The 16,691-nt window shown below is 42.2% G+C and overlaps 1 protein-coding gene across 2 annotated transcripts in view; it reads right to left on the bottom strand.

The window, feature by feature from the left end:
- CCDC169 (coiled-coil domain containing 169) overlaps positions 1-16,691 on the bottom strand; it is a 65,706-nt gene that overhangs the window by 14,235 nt on the left and 34,780 nt on the right. For both annotated transcript variants that reach the window (XM_023208678.2, XM_023208677.2), the window contains 3 exons: positions 7,811-7,909; positions 7,556-7,609; positions 3,158-3,234 (listed from right to left, as the gene is read on the bottom strand). In XM_023208678.2, the coding sequence (XP_023064446.1) occupies positions 3,158-3,234; positions 7,556-7,609; positions 7,811-7,909 (230 nt within the window). The remainder of the gene's footprint in view (positions 1-3,157; positions 3,235-7,555; positions 7,610-7,810; positions 7,910-16,691) is intronic.

Genomic DNA, 16,691 nt, shown 5'->3' with positions numbered 1-16,691 from the left:
CATCACACCCAGTCAATTTTTCTAATTTTTTGTAGAGACAGAGTCTTGCGATGTTTCCCAAGTTGTTCTTGAACTTGAGGCCTCAAGCAATCCTCCCACCTCAGCCTCCCAAAATGTTGTACGACAGGCATGAGCCACTGCACCAGGCCCTCTGTTCTTTATCTATCTTAAATTGGTTTTATTTACATAGGAAAACAGTTTAAACTGCACTGTCATCTACGTTTATTTTAGTGTCCACTCCAGTGAACATATTTCCTGACTAAAAAGGGTAGGGCTGATGCTGTAATTGTTTAGGCATGCCTCGTCTTATTATGCTTCACTTTATTGTGCTTCAAAGATACTGCATTTTCTTACAAATTGAAGAGCTGTGGCAACCCTCTGTTCAGCAAGTCGATCAGCACCATTTTTCCAATAGCATATGTTCATTTCATATCTGTGTCATATTTTGGTAATTCTCACAATATTTCAAACTTTTAAATTATTACTATATCTGCTATGGTGATCAGTGATCTTTGATGTTACTACTGTAATTGTTTTGGGGAGCCATGAACCATGCCCATATAAAACAGCAAACTGTTTAATAAAGGTATGTATGTTCTGACTGCTCTACCAACCAGCCATTCCTGGGTCTCTCTCCCTCTCTTTAGGCTTCTCTATTCACTAAGACACAACAATATTGAAATTAGGCCAATTAATAACCCTACTATGTTGCTGAAGTAAAAGGAAGAGTTGCACATCTCTCACTTTAATTTGGCTAGAAATGATAAGCTTAGTCATTTAGTGAGGAAGGTATGTTGAAAGCTGAGATGGGCTGAAAGCTAGGCCTCTTGTGCCAAACAGTTAAGCCAAAGTGTAAATGCAAAGGAAAGATTCTTAAAAGAAATTAAAAGCACCACGTTAGTGAACACACAAATGATAAGGAAGCAAAACAGCCTTCTTGCTGACATGGAGAAAATGTGAGTGGTCTGGATAGAAGACCAAAGAAGCCACAATATTCTCTTAAGCCAAAACCTAATCAAGAGTAAGGCCCTAAATCCCTTCAACTCTATGAAGGCTGAGAGAAGTGAGACAGCTGCAGAAGAAAAGCTAGAAGCCAGTAGAGGATGGTTCATGAGGCTTAAGGAAAGAAGCCCCCTCCATAACATAAAAGTGCCAAGTGAAGTAGCAAGTGTTGATGTCATACCTGTTGCTGCAATTTTTTGCTGGAGGAATTAAGTATGTCTTACGTGCTGCAGCAAGTTACCCAGAACTAGCTAAGATCATTGATGAAGGCGATTACACTAACCAACAGATTTTCAATGTACACAAAACTATCTTCTGTTGGAAAAGGATGCCAGCTGAGGAAAATGGGAAATTCTGGCCTTCTCCATTATTATCAAGCCTCTGAAGATTCTGGAAATCCCCCTATCTCAGCCCCACAGTCCATGTGACTTTAAAAAAAAATGCAGAGGAAACTGTGAAAACCATGTCACCTAGACATTCCTAGCTAGAGAAGAGAAGACAATGCCTGGCTTCAAAGCATCAAAAAAACAGGTTGACTTGTCTAATGCAGCCGGTGACTTTATGTTGAAGCTAATGCTCATTTACCATTCTGAAAATCCTAGGAATTATGCTAAACCTAATATTCCTATACTCTGTAAATGAAACAACAAAGCCCAGATGACAGCATAAGAGTTTAGAGTTTACAGCATGGTTTATTGAATATTTTAAGCCCAGTGTTGAGACCTACTGCTCAGAAAATAAGACTCCTTTCAAAATATTGCAACTCTTTGATAATGTACCTGGTTACATCCAAGAACTCTGTGGGAGATACACAAGAGGATAAATGCTGTTTAAATGTCTGTTAACATAACATCTATTCTGCTGCCCATGGATCAAGGAGTAATTTTAACTTTCAAGTCTTATTATTTAAGAAATACATTTCATAAGGTTATATCTGCCATAGATAGTGATTCTTCTGATGGGTCTGGGAGAAAATCTTCTGGAAAGGATTCATCATTCTAGATGCCACTAAGAACATTTGTGATTTATGGGAGGAGATAGAAAAATGTCAACATTAAAAGAAGTTTGGAAGAAGTTGATTCCAACCCTCACAGATGACTATGAAGGGTGCAAGACTTCAATGGAGGAAGTAACTGTAGATGTTCTGGAAATAGCAAGAGAACTAGAATTAGAAGTAGAGCCTGAAGAAGTGACTGACTTGCTGCAATCTGACAATAAAATTTGAATGGATGAGGAGTTGCTTCTTACAAATGAGCACAGAAAGTGGTCTCTTGAGATGAAATCTGCTCCTGGTAAAGATGCTGTGATGTCATTTTTGAAATGACAGCAAAGGATTTAGAATATTCGATGGATTTGGTCGATAAAGCAGCAGCAGACTTTGAAAGGATTATGCCAATTTCGAAAGAAGTTCTACTGTAGGTAAAATGCTATCAAACCACAACACATATGACAGAGACATCTTTCATAAAAGAGTCAATCGGTGCATCAAACTTCGTTGTTGCCCTATTTTCAGAATTTGCCACAGGCACTTCAGCTTTCAGCGACCACCACTCTGATTCATCAGGAGCCATCAACATCAAGGCAAGACCCTCCACCAGCAAAAAGATTATAACTCACGGAAGGCTCAGATGATCAATAGCATTTTTCAGCATAAAATCTTTTAAAATTAAGGTATTTACGTTGTTTTTAGACATAATGCTAATGCACACTTAATAGACGACAGTAATGGTATAACGGTATAAAAATAACTTTTATATATACTGAGAAACCCCAAAATTTGTGTAACTCACTTCATTGTGATACTAGCTTCATTACAGTGGTCCAGAACCAAATCCATACTATTTCCAAGGTATGACTGTGTTTATGTCATTGTTAATGGTGTAGTTTTAAGCTCTCTTAGATACATATTATTTTAGTTTAAAAACTAATATATTATCGTGCTTGAGGACCAAAAATGTATCTGGGATCTAAAAAAAATGTGTATAAATAGTGGAACAGATCACAACTTCTTTAAGTTTTCTTATCATCTGCAATTTTATATTGTTGCTATAAAACCTAGAAGTTCTGCTTCCAAAATATAGTGGACACCTGTTTTGTCAGTGGCATTTATGTGCAAATGTAATTAATTAGAAAGAAAATATGTAGCTAGACTTACGTTTTCACTAGATTCTCTTGCATCCTAGGCAGCTGATCCATCTGTTGCCTTTTAGAAACTTGATGTAAACCAGAACCCTGAAATACAAAACTAAGTGTTTATCCTCTTAGTTCATAATTGATTTCAGAAATAAGAGAGATAGTCGTTTCTCAATTAACTCTCCCATAACCTGGTTTTTTTGCAGCATATGTAAGAGAAGCTTTGTGTGTGTGAGCTAAGGTATTAGATCATTTGATATGAGTGACAGGTTTGGGTATATTGGAACAGAAAATAGAATTCATTCATTCCTTCAGCTAATTTTATGGAGCATCTACTATATGCTGCCACTACATTAAGCACTCAGGTACAAAGACAAATGGGTCCTAGTTCTATTGGGGAAACAGCAAAATAAATAGGTGATTATAATTAAGTGCCTGGATAGAGATGTGCACAGGTGCTTTGTAAGCATACAGGAGATGTAGTTAATTGAGGGTTTGGGGGGCTCCACATGGAAGAGTAGCCAATTAAGAACTAAGGAAAGGATATTCTAGGTAGAAGGAACAGTAAGGACCTCAGGTATAAAGCAGTAGATATATCCAGAAACTGCACATAGCATTTGGTCTAACGGCAGTCTAGGATATTAGCAGGGATAAGGTTGCAGAGACAGGTACAGCCAAGTTGGAGAGGACCCTATAGAGACCACACCACAGAGCTTTGCTGTGATCCTCTGGGTAATGCAAACTGAAGGTTTTTAACAGGAAACAACACTATTGTATCTGTATTTCAGAATGATAGGCAGCAGAGAAGAAAAATGGGTGCGGCAGAGTTAGTTAAGACTTTGGTAACTATGCTGTTGACATTATATCTAAAGTACTAAATTTAAACCTAAGTACTACATTTAAACCTAGGGAGCCACATTTTTAAATGAACAATAACAGAATTGTCCAAAAAGGCAGCTGAAATACCTGGGCAGTCTGGAACCTATGTTATGGGAATGGCTAATGTAACTTAATATTTTAGCTTAGAAAACAAAACAAAACAAAAAACTAAGGGAAGACTGAGAGGCATTCACAAATCTTTGAAAACCTGTCTTGCAGGAAGAGTGTAGACTTAGTCTTACTCTTCAGAGAATGTAACTAAAACCAGTGGATTTTAAGGAAGTTTCAGGAAAGGAGAATAAGAGGCATCATATGATATTTTAACAATTTCAACAATTAGAACTTTCCGATAACGAAACAGAAAAGCCTCAGATTCCTTATCTGTGAGCTAAAAGCATTATATTCCTCAACCTCTCACAGCCATTGCTAAAATTCTACGTTTACGAGGATAGAAGCTAAAGCTTAAGTTTATTATGTGTTGCAAAAAGCTCTAATCAGTCTTTCTGCCTGACTTTAAGTAATGCAACGTACCTACGTATTAAAAAGCAATGTCCGTAGTGTACTTACATTGTGCATATCAGAAGACTCCCAAGAGGGGGAAACTCAGTTTCATTCAAAACAGTGAACCAAGAGGGAGACAAAGTCACAGAGAGGACAGCAGCAGAAGGATAAACAGCACACTCAGCAAATAGCTCTAGTTATCTACCAAGGAATCAATTATTTATGTATTCAGCATGGGAAGAACTGCAAATCATCCATTAACCTTTCCAATCACCATAGTATCCACATGGTTAGAACTGTCCTTCACTATAGAGATTAACAATTCACTCTACAGTGAAAATCCTTATTAACATTTATACTGGGGACAGGATTAACATCTTCCTGGGAAGCTGTTAAAATAGGCTTTTATCGTATGTTCAGTGATCCAGTGGAGTCAGAGTAGGATTATTTCACATAAGTGAATTTTCCAGATAAACAAAAGTAAATGAATGCCTTGGGGACAAAAGACTTTACTTTTAACCTTAAAAGAATCCTTCAACAATGTTTTATATATCACCTTTTTCTTAATAACTTGGGCTTAATATTATGAACATAAATTTCTATTTTATGTTCAGTTCAGTAAATAATTTTGCATATTTCCTTTTTGCCACTCTTTGTGAAAGGGAATAGAAAGCATGAGTCACCCTGCCTGACCTCAGGGAGGAACCTACAGCTGAGTGAAGCAAACAGGTATATCAGCAATAAGGGACCAGGAGGAAGGCTAAGGCAAGCAGAAATTCTGGTGCCCCTGTCACAGAGGGGCTCGGAAAATCAGAAAAGAAACACAGGAAAGTGATATTCACCATTTACTGGAATTTAAAACCTACTATGTGCTGGAAACTTCACCCAGCACTGCACATATATTATTTCTCTACATACTCACAAAACCCCTGCAAGATACTGATATTTCTTTTTCACAGGTGAGGAAGGAAATTAAGGCCCAGAAAGGTCACATAGTAGCAAGTGCAGAGCTGGGATTCAGATTCAGATTCGCAATCCCACTACAGTCTGGTCTTTGCATCACGTCATGGCCCCATAAAGAGGTAGTGTTTGTGCTAGACCTTGATGGGAGTGGAATTGGCATGTATGAGAAGGAGCACATTCCAAGCACATAGTCTGAGGAAAGGCATAAGGGTGCCTGTGTTCTAGGAGGAATCAATGCATCCAGCCCAGTATCAAGGGCCATGAAGTTTGAGCTAATCATCCATTTTACAGACAAGAGACTGCAAGAACTGATCCTATCTTGTCTCAGTTTCTTCTTGTTTACCTTAGTCAACACTGCAACACACACTTCCCTTTACCCATGATAGACCTTTCTCAAAATTTTCTAAATATCCCCCTATTGGCTCTAATCCCCAAACCTAATGCCCTTCCTCTCAATCCTTTCATTAATCCCTCTAGATATTCTGGATCAGTGACTAGCAGATTATTCTTCATGCTACTCCCATCCTCAAAATCCTCTACCTCCTTGTCAGGCCTAGCTGTGTCTTCAGGATTCCAACCCTCTTTTCGGCTCTTTTTCCCTTGATCGTCACTGTTGAACTTCTTCACAGCTATATCCTAGACCAGTTTTTCTTTTCCCACTGTATATTCTCCCCAATGCATTTCATTCATTCAATGACTTCACTTTTTTTTTTTTTGAGACAGTCTCGCTCTGTCGCCCAGGCTGGAGTGCAGTGGTGCGATCTTGGCTCACTATAAGCTCCGCCTTGCGGGTTCACACCATTCTCCTGCCTCAGCCTCCCGAGTAGCTGGGACTACAGGCACCCACCACCACGCCTGGCTAATTTTTTGTATTTTTGGTAGAGATGGGGTTTCACCGTGTTAGCCAGGATGGTCTTGATCTCCTGACCTTGTGATCCACCCACCTCGGCCTCCCAAAGTGCTGCGATTACAGGCGTGAGCCACCATGCCTGGCCTACTTCACTTTTTATATGTTAACAATTTTCAAATCTTTATTTGTTTCCTGAGAGTCATATATCCAACTGCTCTTTGGACAATTCCATTTGGATAATACACACTGAAAACTGAGTTTACATCCTAATCTTAAAACATTACCAAAATAAGATTCATACTGATTACATATTTAAATGTCAGATATTATGCTATACAAATACTAAAAGATATGGTGAATGCTATGAAACATTGAGATGGTCTTTTTAACTATAACATTAGAAATCATAAATAAAAGATAGCTCTGACAAGGTCAAAACAAAAACTCTACAATACCAACAATATCATAAATAAAACTGAAAAGCAAATGAATAGCTTGAAAATAGATGCAACATCTTTCATAACTTACTGATCACCTCCCTGTCCTGTATTTATAAGTACGCACTTCTACCAACAGCAATTCTGATCTCTCAGACCTTACCATGCATTATTATAAAGTGAAGTGCCTTGAATTTCATGATAGCACAGAGATAGCAGCTACCTGTTTGAATTCTAGTGATTAGGGATGAAACTAAAAGGATAATTAAGGAAGCAAATATGAAAAATAATCTCTTAATTTGGAAAACTGTTATGTCCTTTTTACTTTTTTTTTTTTTTTTTTGAGATTGAGTCTTGCTCCGTCATCCAGGTTGGAGTGCAGTGGTGTGATCTCGGCTCACTGCAACCTCCGCCTCCCAGGTTCAAGCTATTCTCCTGCCTCACCTCCAAGTAGCTGGGACTACAGGTGCTCACCACCAGGCCCAGCTAATTTTTGGCATTTCTTGTAGAGACAGGGTTTCACTATGTTAGTCAGGCTGGTCTTAAACACCTGACCTCGTGATCCGACAGCCTCGGCTTCCCAAAGTGCTGGGATTAGAGGCTTGAGCCACCACACCTAGCCCTTTTTATCTTTTATACAAGTTGTGTATTTTCCTGTCTACCCTCCATATTTAGAAACTTAATTCCAACATCTGCTTCTCTCCCAAACCAAAAACAAAACCTAGAAAAGTGAAAAACATAATTTACAGTAAGAAGAAACACTTAGAATTTGGAAATAAAGAAGAGTTACCTGAGACATTTCAGCTAGGTATGTACGGCATTCATTGTTGATCTTCTGGTAAGCCTATGTGAAGATACAAAAGTAAAGGGTCCAGCATATGAGAAGATTAGCAATACTAGCAAGACTAAGTTAAGGTGTATGTCTCTATAGTGTAGGAAATAGTTTTGTAAGCATTTTGTGATAATTATAGAGTAGGTTTGTAGATAACATTAGAAATAATGGCAGTTTCAAAGGAATTGCTAAGTATATAGAGTAAAAACGAACCTTTGATTCTTGTTCCAGTTTAAGTGCATAGTATTTCACTTGACTTTCAAGAGTCCTCTTTTCTTTTTCTAGCTGTTTAAGTAATGTGTTTAAGGATTCCTGAAAATGTAAATAGTAAAATTTTATATGTATTCATGTTCTAAACAAAATAAGAAATGACCATCAATTTATTCACTAGCAAATGCCTTGTATACTTAACATTCTGTGATTTCAAAATTCTATGATGTGTACTTTTTTTTTTTTCCAGACAGAGTCTCACTCTGTCACCCAGGTTGGAGTGCAATGGCGTGATCTTGGCTCACTGCAACTTCTGCCTCCCAGGTTCAAGTGATTCTCTTGCCTCAGGCTCCCAAGTAGCTGGGATTATAGGCACCTGCCACCATGCCAGGCTAACTTTTTGCATTTTCAGTAGAGACATGGTTTCACCATGTTGGCCAGGCTGGTCTCGAACTCCTGACCTCAGGTGATCCACCTGCCTCAGCCTCCCAAAGTGCTGGGATTACAGGCATGAGCCACTGCACTGGGCTGATGTGTACTTTTTAAGTAATGGCAATAATCACAATATTTATTGAACCCTAACAATATGTCATGTGTTGTACTAAGTGCTTTTCTTTTTTTCATATTAAACTATCTTTATTTGAAAAACGATATCGTACAAACCTAACACTATCTATCAAACTTCAATAAGGGCAATTTCAGCATCAACTAATGAATAGTAGCTCAACTAACAAGAGACCAATCAAAAGCGCTTTCAAAGGAGCAGCACTGGCTGATGTTCTGCTGAGGCTGTGGGCATTCAGGACCCGGCTACAGGGAAAACAGAACCAAACCAGCTGGTGCTTTAGACCCAAGCCCTCACATTGTGATCTGCCTCCCTCCTGGGAGCCCTGGCACTTCCAGGTTCCTTTGGCACTTCCTGGCCCCTGTGGGGGCAGGAACTTGGCCTCACAGTCAGCTGGCTTCTGTCTGTTGTGGTCATTTTTTTTTCCAGAGTGCCCAGAGTGCTCTCTCAGTGGACATGGCGGTCATCCAGCTTTCCTGAGGTGTTTTCTCATGGAAGAGGGTCTTGCTATGAAAACTGGAAGTGTCTTTCTTCAATTCTTGGGCAGTCTGATATAAGCAGTTCAAGTTTTCAGGTGCCTTTTGAAGTCTCTGGTTGGGGTCCAGGCAGTAGGTGTCCTCCTCCATGGACTGCTGCTGAGGCCCCATCATGTATTCTCCGTGCAGTTCAGATAGAGTGGGGAGGGTCAGCTACGGCTTCAGGAACTCCCCCTTAGGCTGTGCCCTTGCACCCTGCAGAAAGGCCTGCTCCCTGGCGTGGTGGCTCACACCTGTAATCCCAGCACTTTGGGAGGCCGCAGCGGGTAGATCATTTGAGCTCAGAAGTTCGAGACCAACCTGGCCAACATGGCGAAACCTTGTCTCTAATAAAAATACAAAAATTAGCTGGCATGGTGGCACATGTCTGTAATCCCAGCTACTTGGGAGGCTGTGGAAGGAGAATCGCTTGAACCCAGGAGGCAGAGGTTGAAGTGAGCCAAGATCATGCCACTGCATTCCAAGCTGGGTGGCAGAGCAAGACTCCATGAAAAAAAAGGAAAGGCCTGCTTGCTGATCAGACTTTGGACTTGTCCTGTGATTTTTTTCCTTCTTTGGATTTCCTCCCAAAATTGCATTCTGCGTCTCCAACTTCCCCTCAGGAAATAAGAAGCATGCACCTAAGCTACCATTGTCATCCACAGTCTTCAGAGGAACTTGTGGCCGGGACACTGGGGGACCCACTATGTCCTTCGCTGATCCCCATTCACTGCCAAGTTCCCGTCCTCCACGTAGTCTCTTACCACCCTTGAGCAGATACAGGGCGCTCAGCACGGTGTGGGCCAGGGAGGTCAGTTGTCTCACTCCAGTACTCATGGGCTGTTTCATTCCTGCCTTGGTCTGCTCCGGCCTTTCCTTCTTCTCCTTCTTTGCCTGCAAGCGTTGCTTCCATCTTGCAATTTCTTGGCTGGGCAGTTGTGCAGGTTGCTGATGGTCAGTGCTGTCATTCAGATCATCTGCAGTTTGTCCTTAAAGATCTCCAGCATGCTGTGAAGTGTGAGGGATGTGATTTGCATCAGTCACTTGGGGAAGTTCAGGAGGCCTGTTTTTTCGAGCTTTTCTCAGAAGCTTTTCTCACTGTTTTAGTTTGTTCTCATGCTGCTATGAAGAAATACCTGACACTCGGTAATTTATAAAGAAAAGAGGTTTAATTGACTCATGGTTCTGCATGGCTGGGGAGGCCTCAGGAAACTTACAATCATGGTGGAAGGCACCTCTTCACAAGACGGCAGAAGAGAGAATGAGAGCAAGCAGGTGAAATGCTAGACACTTATAAAGCCATCAGATCTTGTAAGAACTCACTGTCATGAGAACAGCATGAGGGAAACAGCCCCCATAATCAATGACCTCCACCTGGTCTCACCCTTGACATGTGGAATTATTACAATTCAAGATGAGATTTGGGTGGGAACACAGAGCCAAACCATATCACTCAGTCATGTCCTGAAGGGAAGGCCTGCTCATTTCATTTAGAACCCCTCAAGCAGAAGTTTTGGAGCAGTCAAGGACTGACCTCCAGCATGGGTGATACGAGGCCCCCACCGGCCTGGGGTGCTGACCACATCTTGGCCCTGGCCTTTCTGTGGACCTCAACCTGGTCTGAGGTCCTTCTGACCGTCTCTTCCCTTCTTCTCACTGCATGTCATCTCCTGATCATAAAGGCCACCACAGCAACACATGTCTGATCACCCAGAGTGTCCATAGGTTCCCTGGCACTAGTCCCAGGCTGCACATCACTAATTACTACTGCCCACAGGTGGGCCAGCAGAAGCTGGGTAGGCATTGTGTAGCAGAAAAAGGTGCTCTGTGGTTCCTAAGGGCTCTGCAGCTCTGCCTCCATTTGCCAGTGGCCTGTGGGCCACAGCTTACCACTAGTGTTCTGTCTCTAACACAAACAAGGGCCTATCGACCAGGTAGACCATTCACTGAGCTGGGGGTATGGGAGGCACCTGGTATTATAGAAAACTATATTCTTGATTTTGCTGTACAAATAGAAAGTGACATTACTTACGCAATGCCTTGGGGGAGTGGAAAGAGCTCATGGCAGCCCCTAGCTCAGGCCACTCCAGGCCCCATCTAGCCCTACAGCACAGCTACAAGGTCAAAGCAGGGCTATGTCGTAGCCCTGTGTCCACACATAATCATCTCAGGGCAGTGTGGTGGCCACCCCTGGTGAGGCTCATTTCCCTAATTTCAAGTTTCCTTCTGCTTCAGGGAAGCCTGGTCCTGCCTACAAAGAGTCTGTCTATCAGCTGGGCATGGTGGCTCATGCCTGTCATCCCAGCACTTTGGGAGGCCAAGGCAGGCAGATCACGAGGTCAAGAGATCGAGACCATCCTGGCCAACATGGTGAAACCTCGTCTCTACTAAAAATACAAAAATTAGCTGGGCATGGTGGCGCATGCCTGTAGTCCCAGCTACTTGAGAGGCTGAGGCAGGTGAATCGCTTGAACCCAGGAGGTGGGGGTTGCAGTGAGTCAAGATGGCACCACTATACTTCACCCTGGTGACAGAGCAAGACTCCATCTAAAAAAAAAAAAATGAAAAAAAGAAAAACAATCTTTCTACCTTACTAGATGGAGCTCCTTGTAAAAGGGACTGTTTTCTTCATCTCCATATCCCCAGTAGCTAGCCAGTACCCAGTATACACTAAGGGCTCAGTCATTGTCTTATTTTCTTATCTACTCTGACTTAGGACATGTCACTTCCCCTCTTGACCTCCATATTCAGATCTGTGAATGAGTAAGTGGGCAAAGGTCCCTCTAGCTTTAAAACCCCTCCAATATAGAGAGAACTCAGAAACCAGAACCAGAAGCTGAGGAACGGCGAATGGAGCATTTTCCCTGGTGTGATGGATGAGACTGTAGATCTGGTTACTAGGGTGATTTTTTTGCCACTTGAAAGTCCCTGCAGAATTTGACCCTATTTTTCAAATCAGACTCTAGAATGATCTTCAGTGTTGGTGGTTTTGCTTTTGTTTTGAGACTGTTATTGACACAGCAGCTTCTGGAAATGTTTTTCATGGAGAGTATGGGGGCTTCTTTGGCCAAATTGGGTGGGTGCAGGCTCCATCAGCTTGGCAGCTGCTGTCTGGGCCACAGCCTATCTGCTGAGTCCTCCTCCCCTATAGAGGTTTTTGTCAGAGGTATCTGAACAAGAGCAACTCCATCTTGAATACAGGCTGGGTAAAATAAGGCTGAGACCTACTGGGCTGCATTCCCAGGAGGTTAGACATTCTTAGTCACAGAATGAAATAGACTGACACAAGGTACAGGTCACAAAGACTTTGTCAATAAAAGGATGCAGTAAAGAAATGGGGCAAAATCCACCAGAACCTGAGATGGCAACAAAAGTAACCTCTGATTATCCTCACTGTTCATTATATGCTAATTATAATGTATTAGCATACTAAAAGACACTTCTATTAGCACCATGACAATTTACAAATGCCATGGCAACATCAGGAAATTACCTGTATAGTCTTAAAAGGGAAGGAACCCTCATTTCCAGGAATTACCCACCCCTTTCCTGGAAAACTCATGAATAATCCACTCCTTTAGCATATAATCAAGAAATAAGCAAAAAAAAAAAAGAGCCCATCAGCACCCCTGGGGGCTGCTCTGCTGATGGAGTGGCCATTCTTTTATTCCTTTATTTTCTTAATAAACTTGCTTTCACTTTACACTATGGATTTCCCTCTAATTCTTTCCTGTGCAAGATCCAAGAACCCTCTCTTGGAATCTGGATCGGGATCCCTTTCCGTTAACAGTTTCTCCAGACATTACAGTGTGACTGGCCATGTCATCTGTCACACGTATGAAAACAATCAAAACCAAGAGCCTGAAGCTGCCGGGTAAGGATGAGTGCCTATCGAGGAATCCTGCTCCCTGCAGGCACATCTAAAATGTGTTCCTGTGCTCGAGCCCTGCTCTTTCCAAGAAGGCAGGCTCCAGGGATTCCCAGGATCTCCCTCCCTCGGATACCACAGTCTATGTAGGTAGCAGGACTACAGTGGTGAGAGCCGCCATGATAGTGAGGGGCAAGGGCAGGATGGTCGAATTAGAAGGCAGCATCCTGCCCCCTGGTGATGAGCTGAGTCACTTGGTCCCTATCTCCCCCTCAGAGCCACCATCTTGTCGTGGCTTCACTCAGGAGCATTATGAGCTCTCCCTCAGGAAGTGCTTCTTGGCTTCCCTTTGTTACCGGATGGGAAGTCTTTTTTTTTTTTTTTTTTTTTTTTTTTTTGAGACGGAGTCTGGCTCTGTCTCCCAGGCTGGAGTGCAGTGGCCGGATCTCAGCTCACTGCAAGCTCCGCCTCCCGGGTTTACGCCATTCTCCTGCCTCAGCCTCCTGAGTAGCTGGGACTACAGGCGCCCGCCACCTCGCCCGGCTAGTTTTTTGTATTTTTAGTAGAGATGGGGTTAGCCAGGATGGTCTCGAACTCCTGACCTCGTGATCCACCCGTCTCGGCCTCCCAAAGTGCCAGGATTACAGGCTTGAGCCACCGCGCCCGGCCCGGATGGGAAGTCTTGACTGCGAGTTGTCCAGGTTCTTGGTGTATTGAACAAAGACTTGAACAAAATGCTCAAATAAAGCAATGGATGGCAGCGACATAGATTTACTGAAGTGAAAGGACACTCCAAGAGTGAAGCGGGCTCAAGCAAGTGGCTCAAGAGGTCTGAGTCTAATGTTCCCTGGGGTTATTAACTAAAAGAACTTGATAACACCCTTTAGAGGTTTCCTGTTGGTTACACCCTATGCAAATGAAGACAGCCCACCACCAACCCTGAAGTGAAGACTTGGCCCAAAAATACGAATCAGGGGCTGAAGTAAAGACTTGGCTCATGACCAATGAGAGGTTGAAGTTTTCCTTTAGGTTGAATTCCAAGAAGTCAGAGGCAGGTTGGCCTTAGACTCCCTGTCTCCAGACCCTATTCTCCTGCCTCATCTTCTCCAGACTCCCACCAGGTGGTGGCCTCTCTGGCCCTGCCAGGGACTGGGCGCAGGGAGGGGAGGGGTGGCTGACAGGCCTGCCTGAGGCAGGTGGGCAGTTTGTGGCCTTCGGGCATGGCCTGCTCCAATGGAGATGCCTCCTCGCTTGGCCTGCCCAGCCCAGTGCACCTCCATGCCTCTGGGAGTCCTGGGCCTAAGTGCTTTTCATAGATTATTTCATTTAATCCTTATTACAGTTGAAATGGCTAATATATTTCTATTTGACTGTTGAGAAGATTGCAGCTTATGGAGATTACATAACTGGCTCAAAGACACGCAGCTAATAATGGTAGAGCTGGAATGGAACCCAGGTAACATGACTCCAAAGGCCACAGAAGGTAAACAATTATTATATGCATGTTCATTTTATTGTTACCATTGTAACAAAAGAGGTACAGGCAAAGACACTTAAAGAGGATGTCCTATTGTTAACTGTATACTCTAAGTCAATTTTTATTTCCTGGTGAAAAACTAACTTAGAAATCTATAAAAACAGGATCAAATAGGCATCCAAATACAGGAAAAAGTTTATGGCACCTTTTTTGTAGAAAGATGGAATGTAGTGAATTATCTTGATCCACATCAATAATACCATACATATACATAATTATAAATTGTTAGATAAATGTACAATTAAAATGTATAATTTTTATCTTCCAATCTGAGTTATACTAGTTTCCTGGTATTAGTGAAATAAATGTAAGCAAACCCTTATGTAAAAAACTCCAGCTATTTGTGATGAGGGGTATCTAGGTTAAAGTCTTAGTTTCTAGAACTGGTCTACTCTGTAATATCCTCACAATTTTCCTGATTACCAACCTTTAGTGCCTATTCTACCATTCTACTTCTTTCACTTCTTTGGCTTGATAAATAATCTCCTTTTCCTGATCATATTATTTTTCTTTTTTTGTGTCAGTGCATCCCTCACAAACTCTAGAACTTTCTTTTCTGAATGCTACTTTTCATAAGAACCTCCTACCCCCATCTGTTTTAGCTTTTCAGAGAGGACTTAGAAGTGCACGGTTTCCTGGATGTCACATATAGAAATGCAGAAAAGCTTTCAAGAATCTTATAATCCTTCTACCTGGCCAACATTCACTGAGGGCCTGTACTGACTTGATGATTGGGGATGAGGAAATCTGGGAAAGAGGTATGTGGATGGTCCTATAAAAGTGGGAACAAAGGGTGAAATCTCTGTATTGCACAGTAATTTTCACCAGAGAGCACCCACTACATAAGAGGCATTAAACCATATGGAACAAAGACCTAACCAGGAGATAGCATCTGGTTTTTCTGTTTTTGGCCACCCCAGTGGGTAGACAATGAGCTCATGAACAGTAACCACAGTGGCTGAGATGGCAGCTTTGCATTGGCTCAACATAATGGGCTCCTTCCCAGCAAGACTAATCTAGTACTGCTGCTGCTAATGTCTAGCCTACCAACAAGAGACGACAACATAAGCCACTGTTACTGTGCCATCCTTCAAGATCAGTCAGCTGCTTGGTGGCATGAGTTGATTATACAAGATGCCTTCCAACCGCAAAACAGCAACAATTCATCCTGACAAGTGTTCCTGATACAGTTTTACCTTTCCTACCACAGTGCCTCAGCCAGCAACATACTTTGGCAATCTGTCAGTTCTGAGAAGGAAGTTTGTTTGTTTGTTTCACTCAAAAGGGTTCTGTTAGGCCAAAAAACAATCTTACCATCCTTTTCAGGTGGGACTGGCTGGACAGTCAACTGGCTGATATCTAAGACTGGCAGCCTAGCATAATTAGTGACTCAAAGCATATGAGTTGAAGGCAGAATGCTAGGCATAGAGCTAAATTTGTAGCAAAGAAAACCCACACTGCCACTAGAAGATAACTTGTGCCTGTTCTGTAGGAAAGCTGGATTCTTTATGATTTGACTTGCCTCCAGAGCCTGCCCTGTGATCACAGAACTGAACATCAGAAATATGCCATTGGGAACTTGCTGTTGGAACTCACTGCAGAGCATTTGTGAGTTTAGGTAAATTCATTAGTTGATTGTAGCCCAATAGACCCAGGTGCCAATTTACTCTAAATTGGCTTGGGTCTGGGTTGTTTAATCATCCCACACTTTTTAGTTTTCTCTTATATTCTGGGAAAACCATTAAGAGATGCCCCTGCTGAGAGACTTTCACATGCAGAAACTTTGTCAGGAAGTTCATGTAGAGGAATAACTGTCTACCCCTCTAGTGCTGCCCAGAAATGCTTGGCCCCACCCAACTCGAATCTACCACCCAGAAATGACTTATGTTAACAATTAAACCTCCTCTGCCAACACTTCAGCACATAGTGTTCAGATTACCAAATACACAGTCCTTGGCGGGGGTATGTGATCTCATCCTTAGACAAAAAGGAGATGAGTGGAAATAATTTTCTAAGGCCAGCCTGACCCACTGTCACATAGTACTATTTGAACTGTACCAGCATGACTGTGCCAGTACCTGATGAATGATGAACACCTCCATCTCCTTCTGGGTGTGAAAGTACATAACATATTGATTTACTGCTAGATCTAGTCTCCTACTGGCCCTGTCCTGCCAGTCTTGGACTTCTAACATGTGCCACAAAGATTAGTTGTAATACCTAAATAAATAAAAGTACTACTAGCTTTGAACTATACCTAGGAATTCAAGTCATGCTTCAAATATGCTTTTAACTGTGGCTCAAGCCTTCAATCATGAAAACCTGAAGATTCCCTGCCCCAACTGAAAGGATAAAGGTGGCTGGAGGGGTGAAGATTGGTATATACTGGGTAGCCCAAC

This window comes from Piliocolobus tephrosceles, chromosome X, assembly GCF_002776525.5.
Source record: "Piliocolobus tephrosceles isolate RC106 chromosome X, ASM277652v3, whole genome shotgun sequence".
In the NCBI taxonomy this organism is placed as follows: Eukaryota; Metazoa; Chordata; class Mammalia; order Primates; family Cercopithecidae; genus Piliocolobus; species Piliocolobus tephrosceles.
The sequence above is the reverse complement of the archived record's forward strand: the minus strand, read 5'-3'. Positions and strand labels throughout refer to the sequence as shown.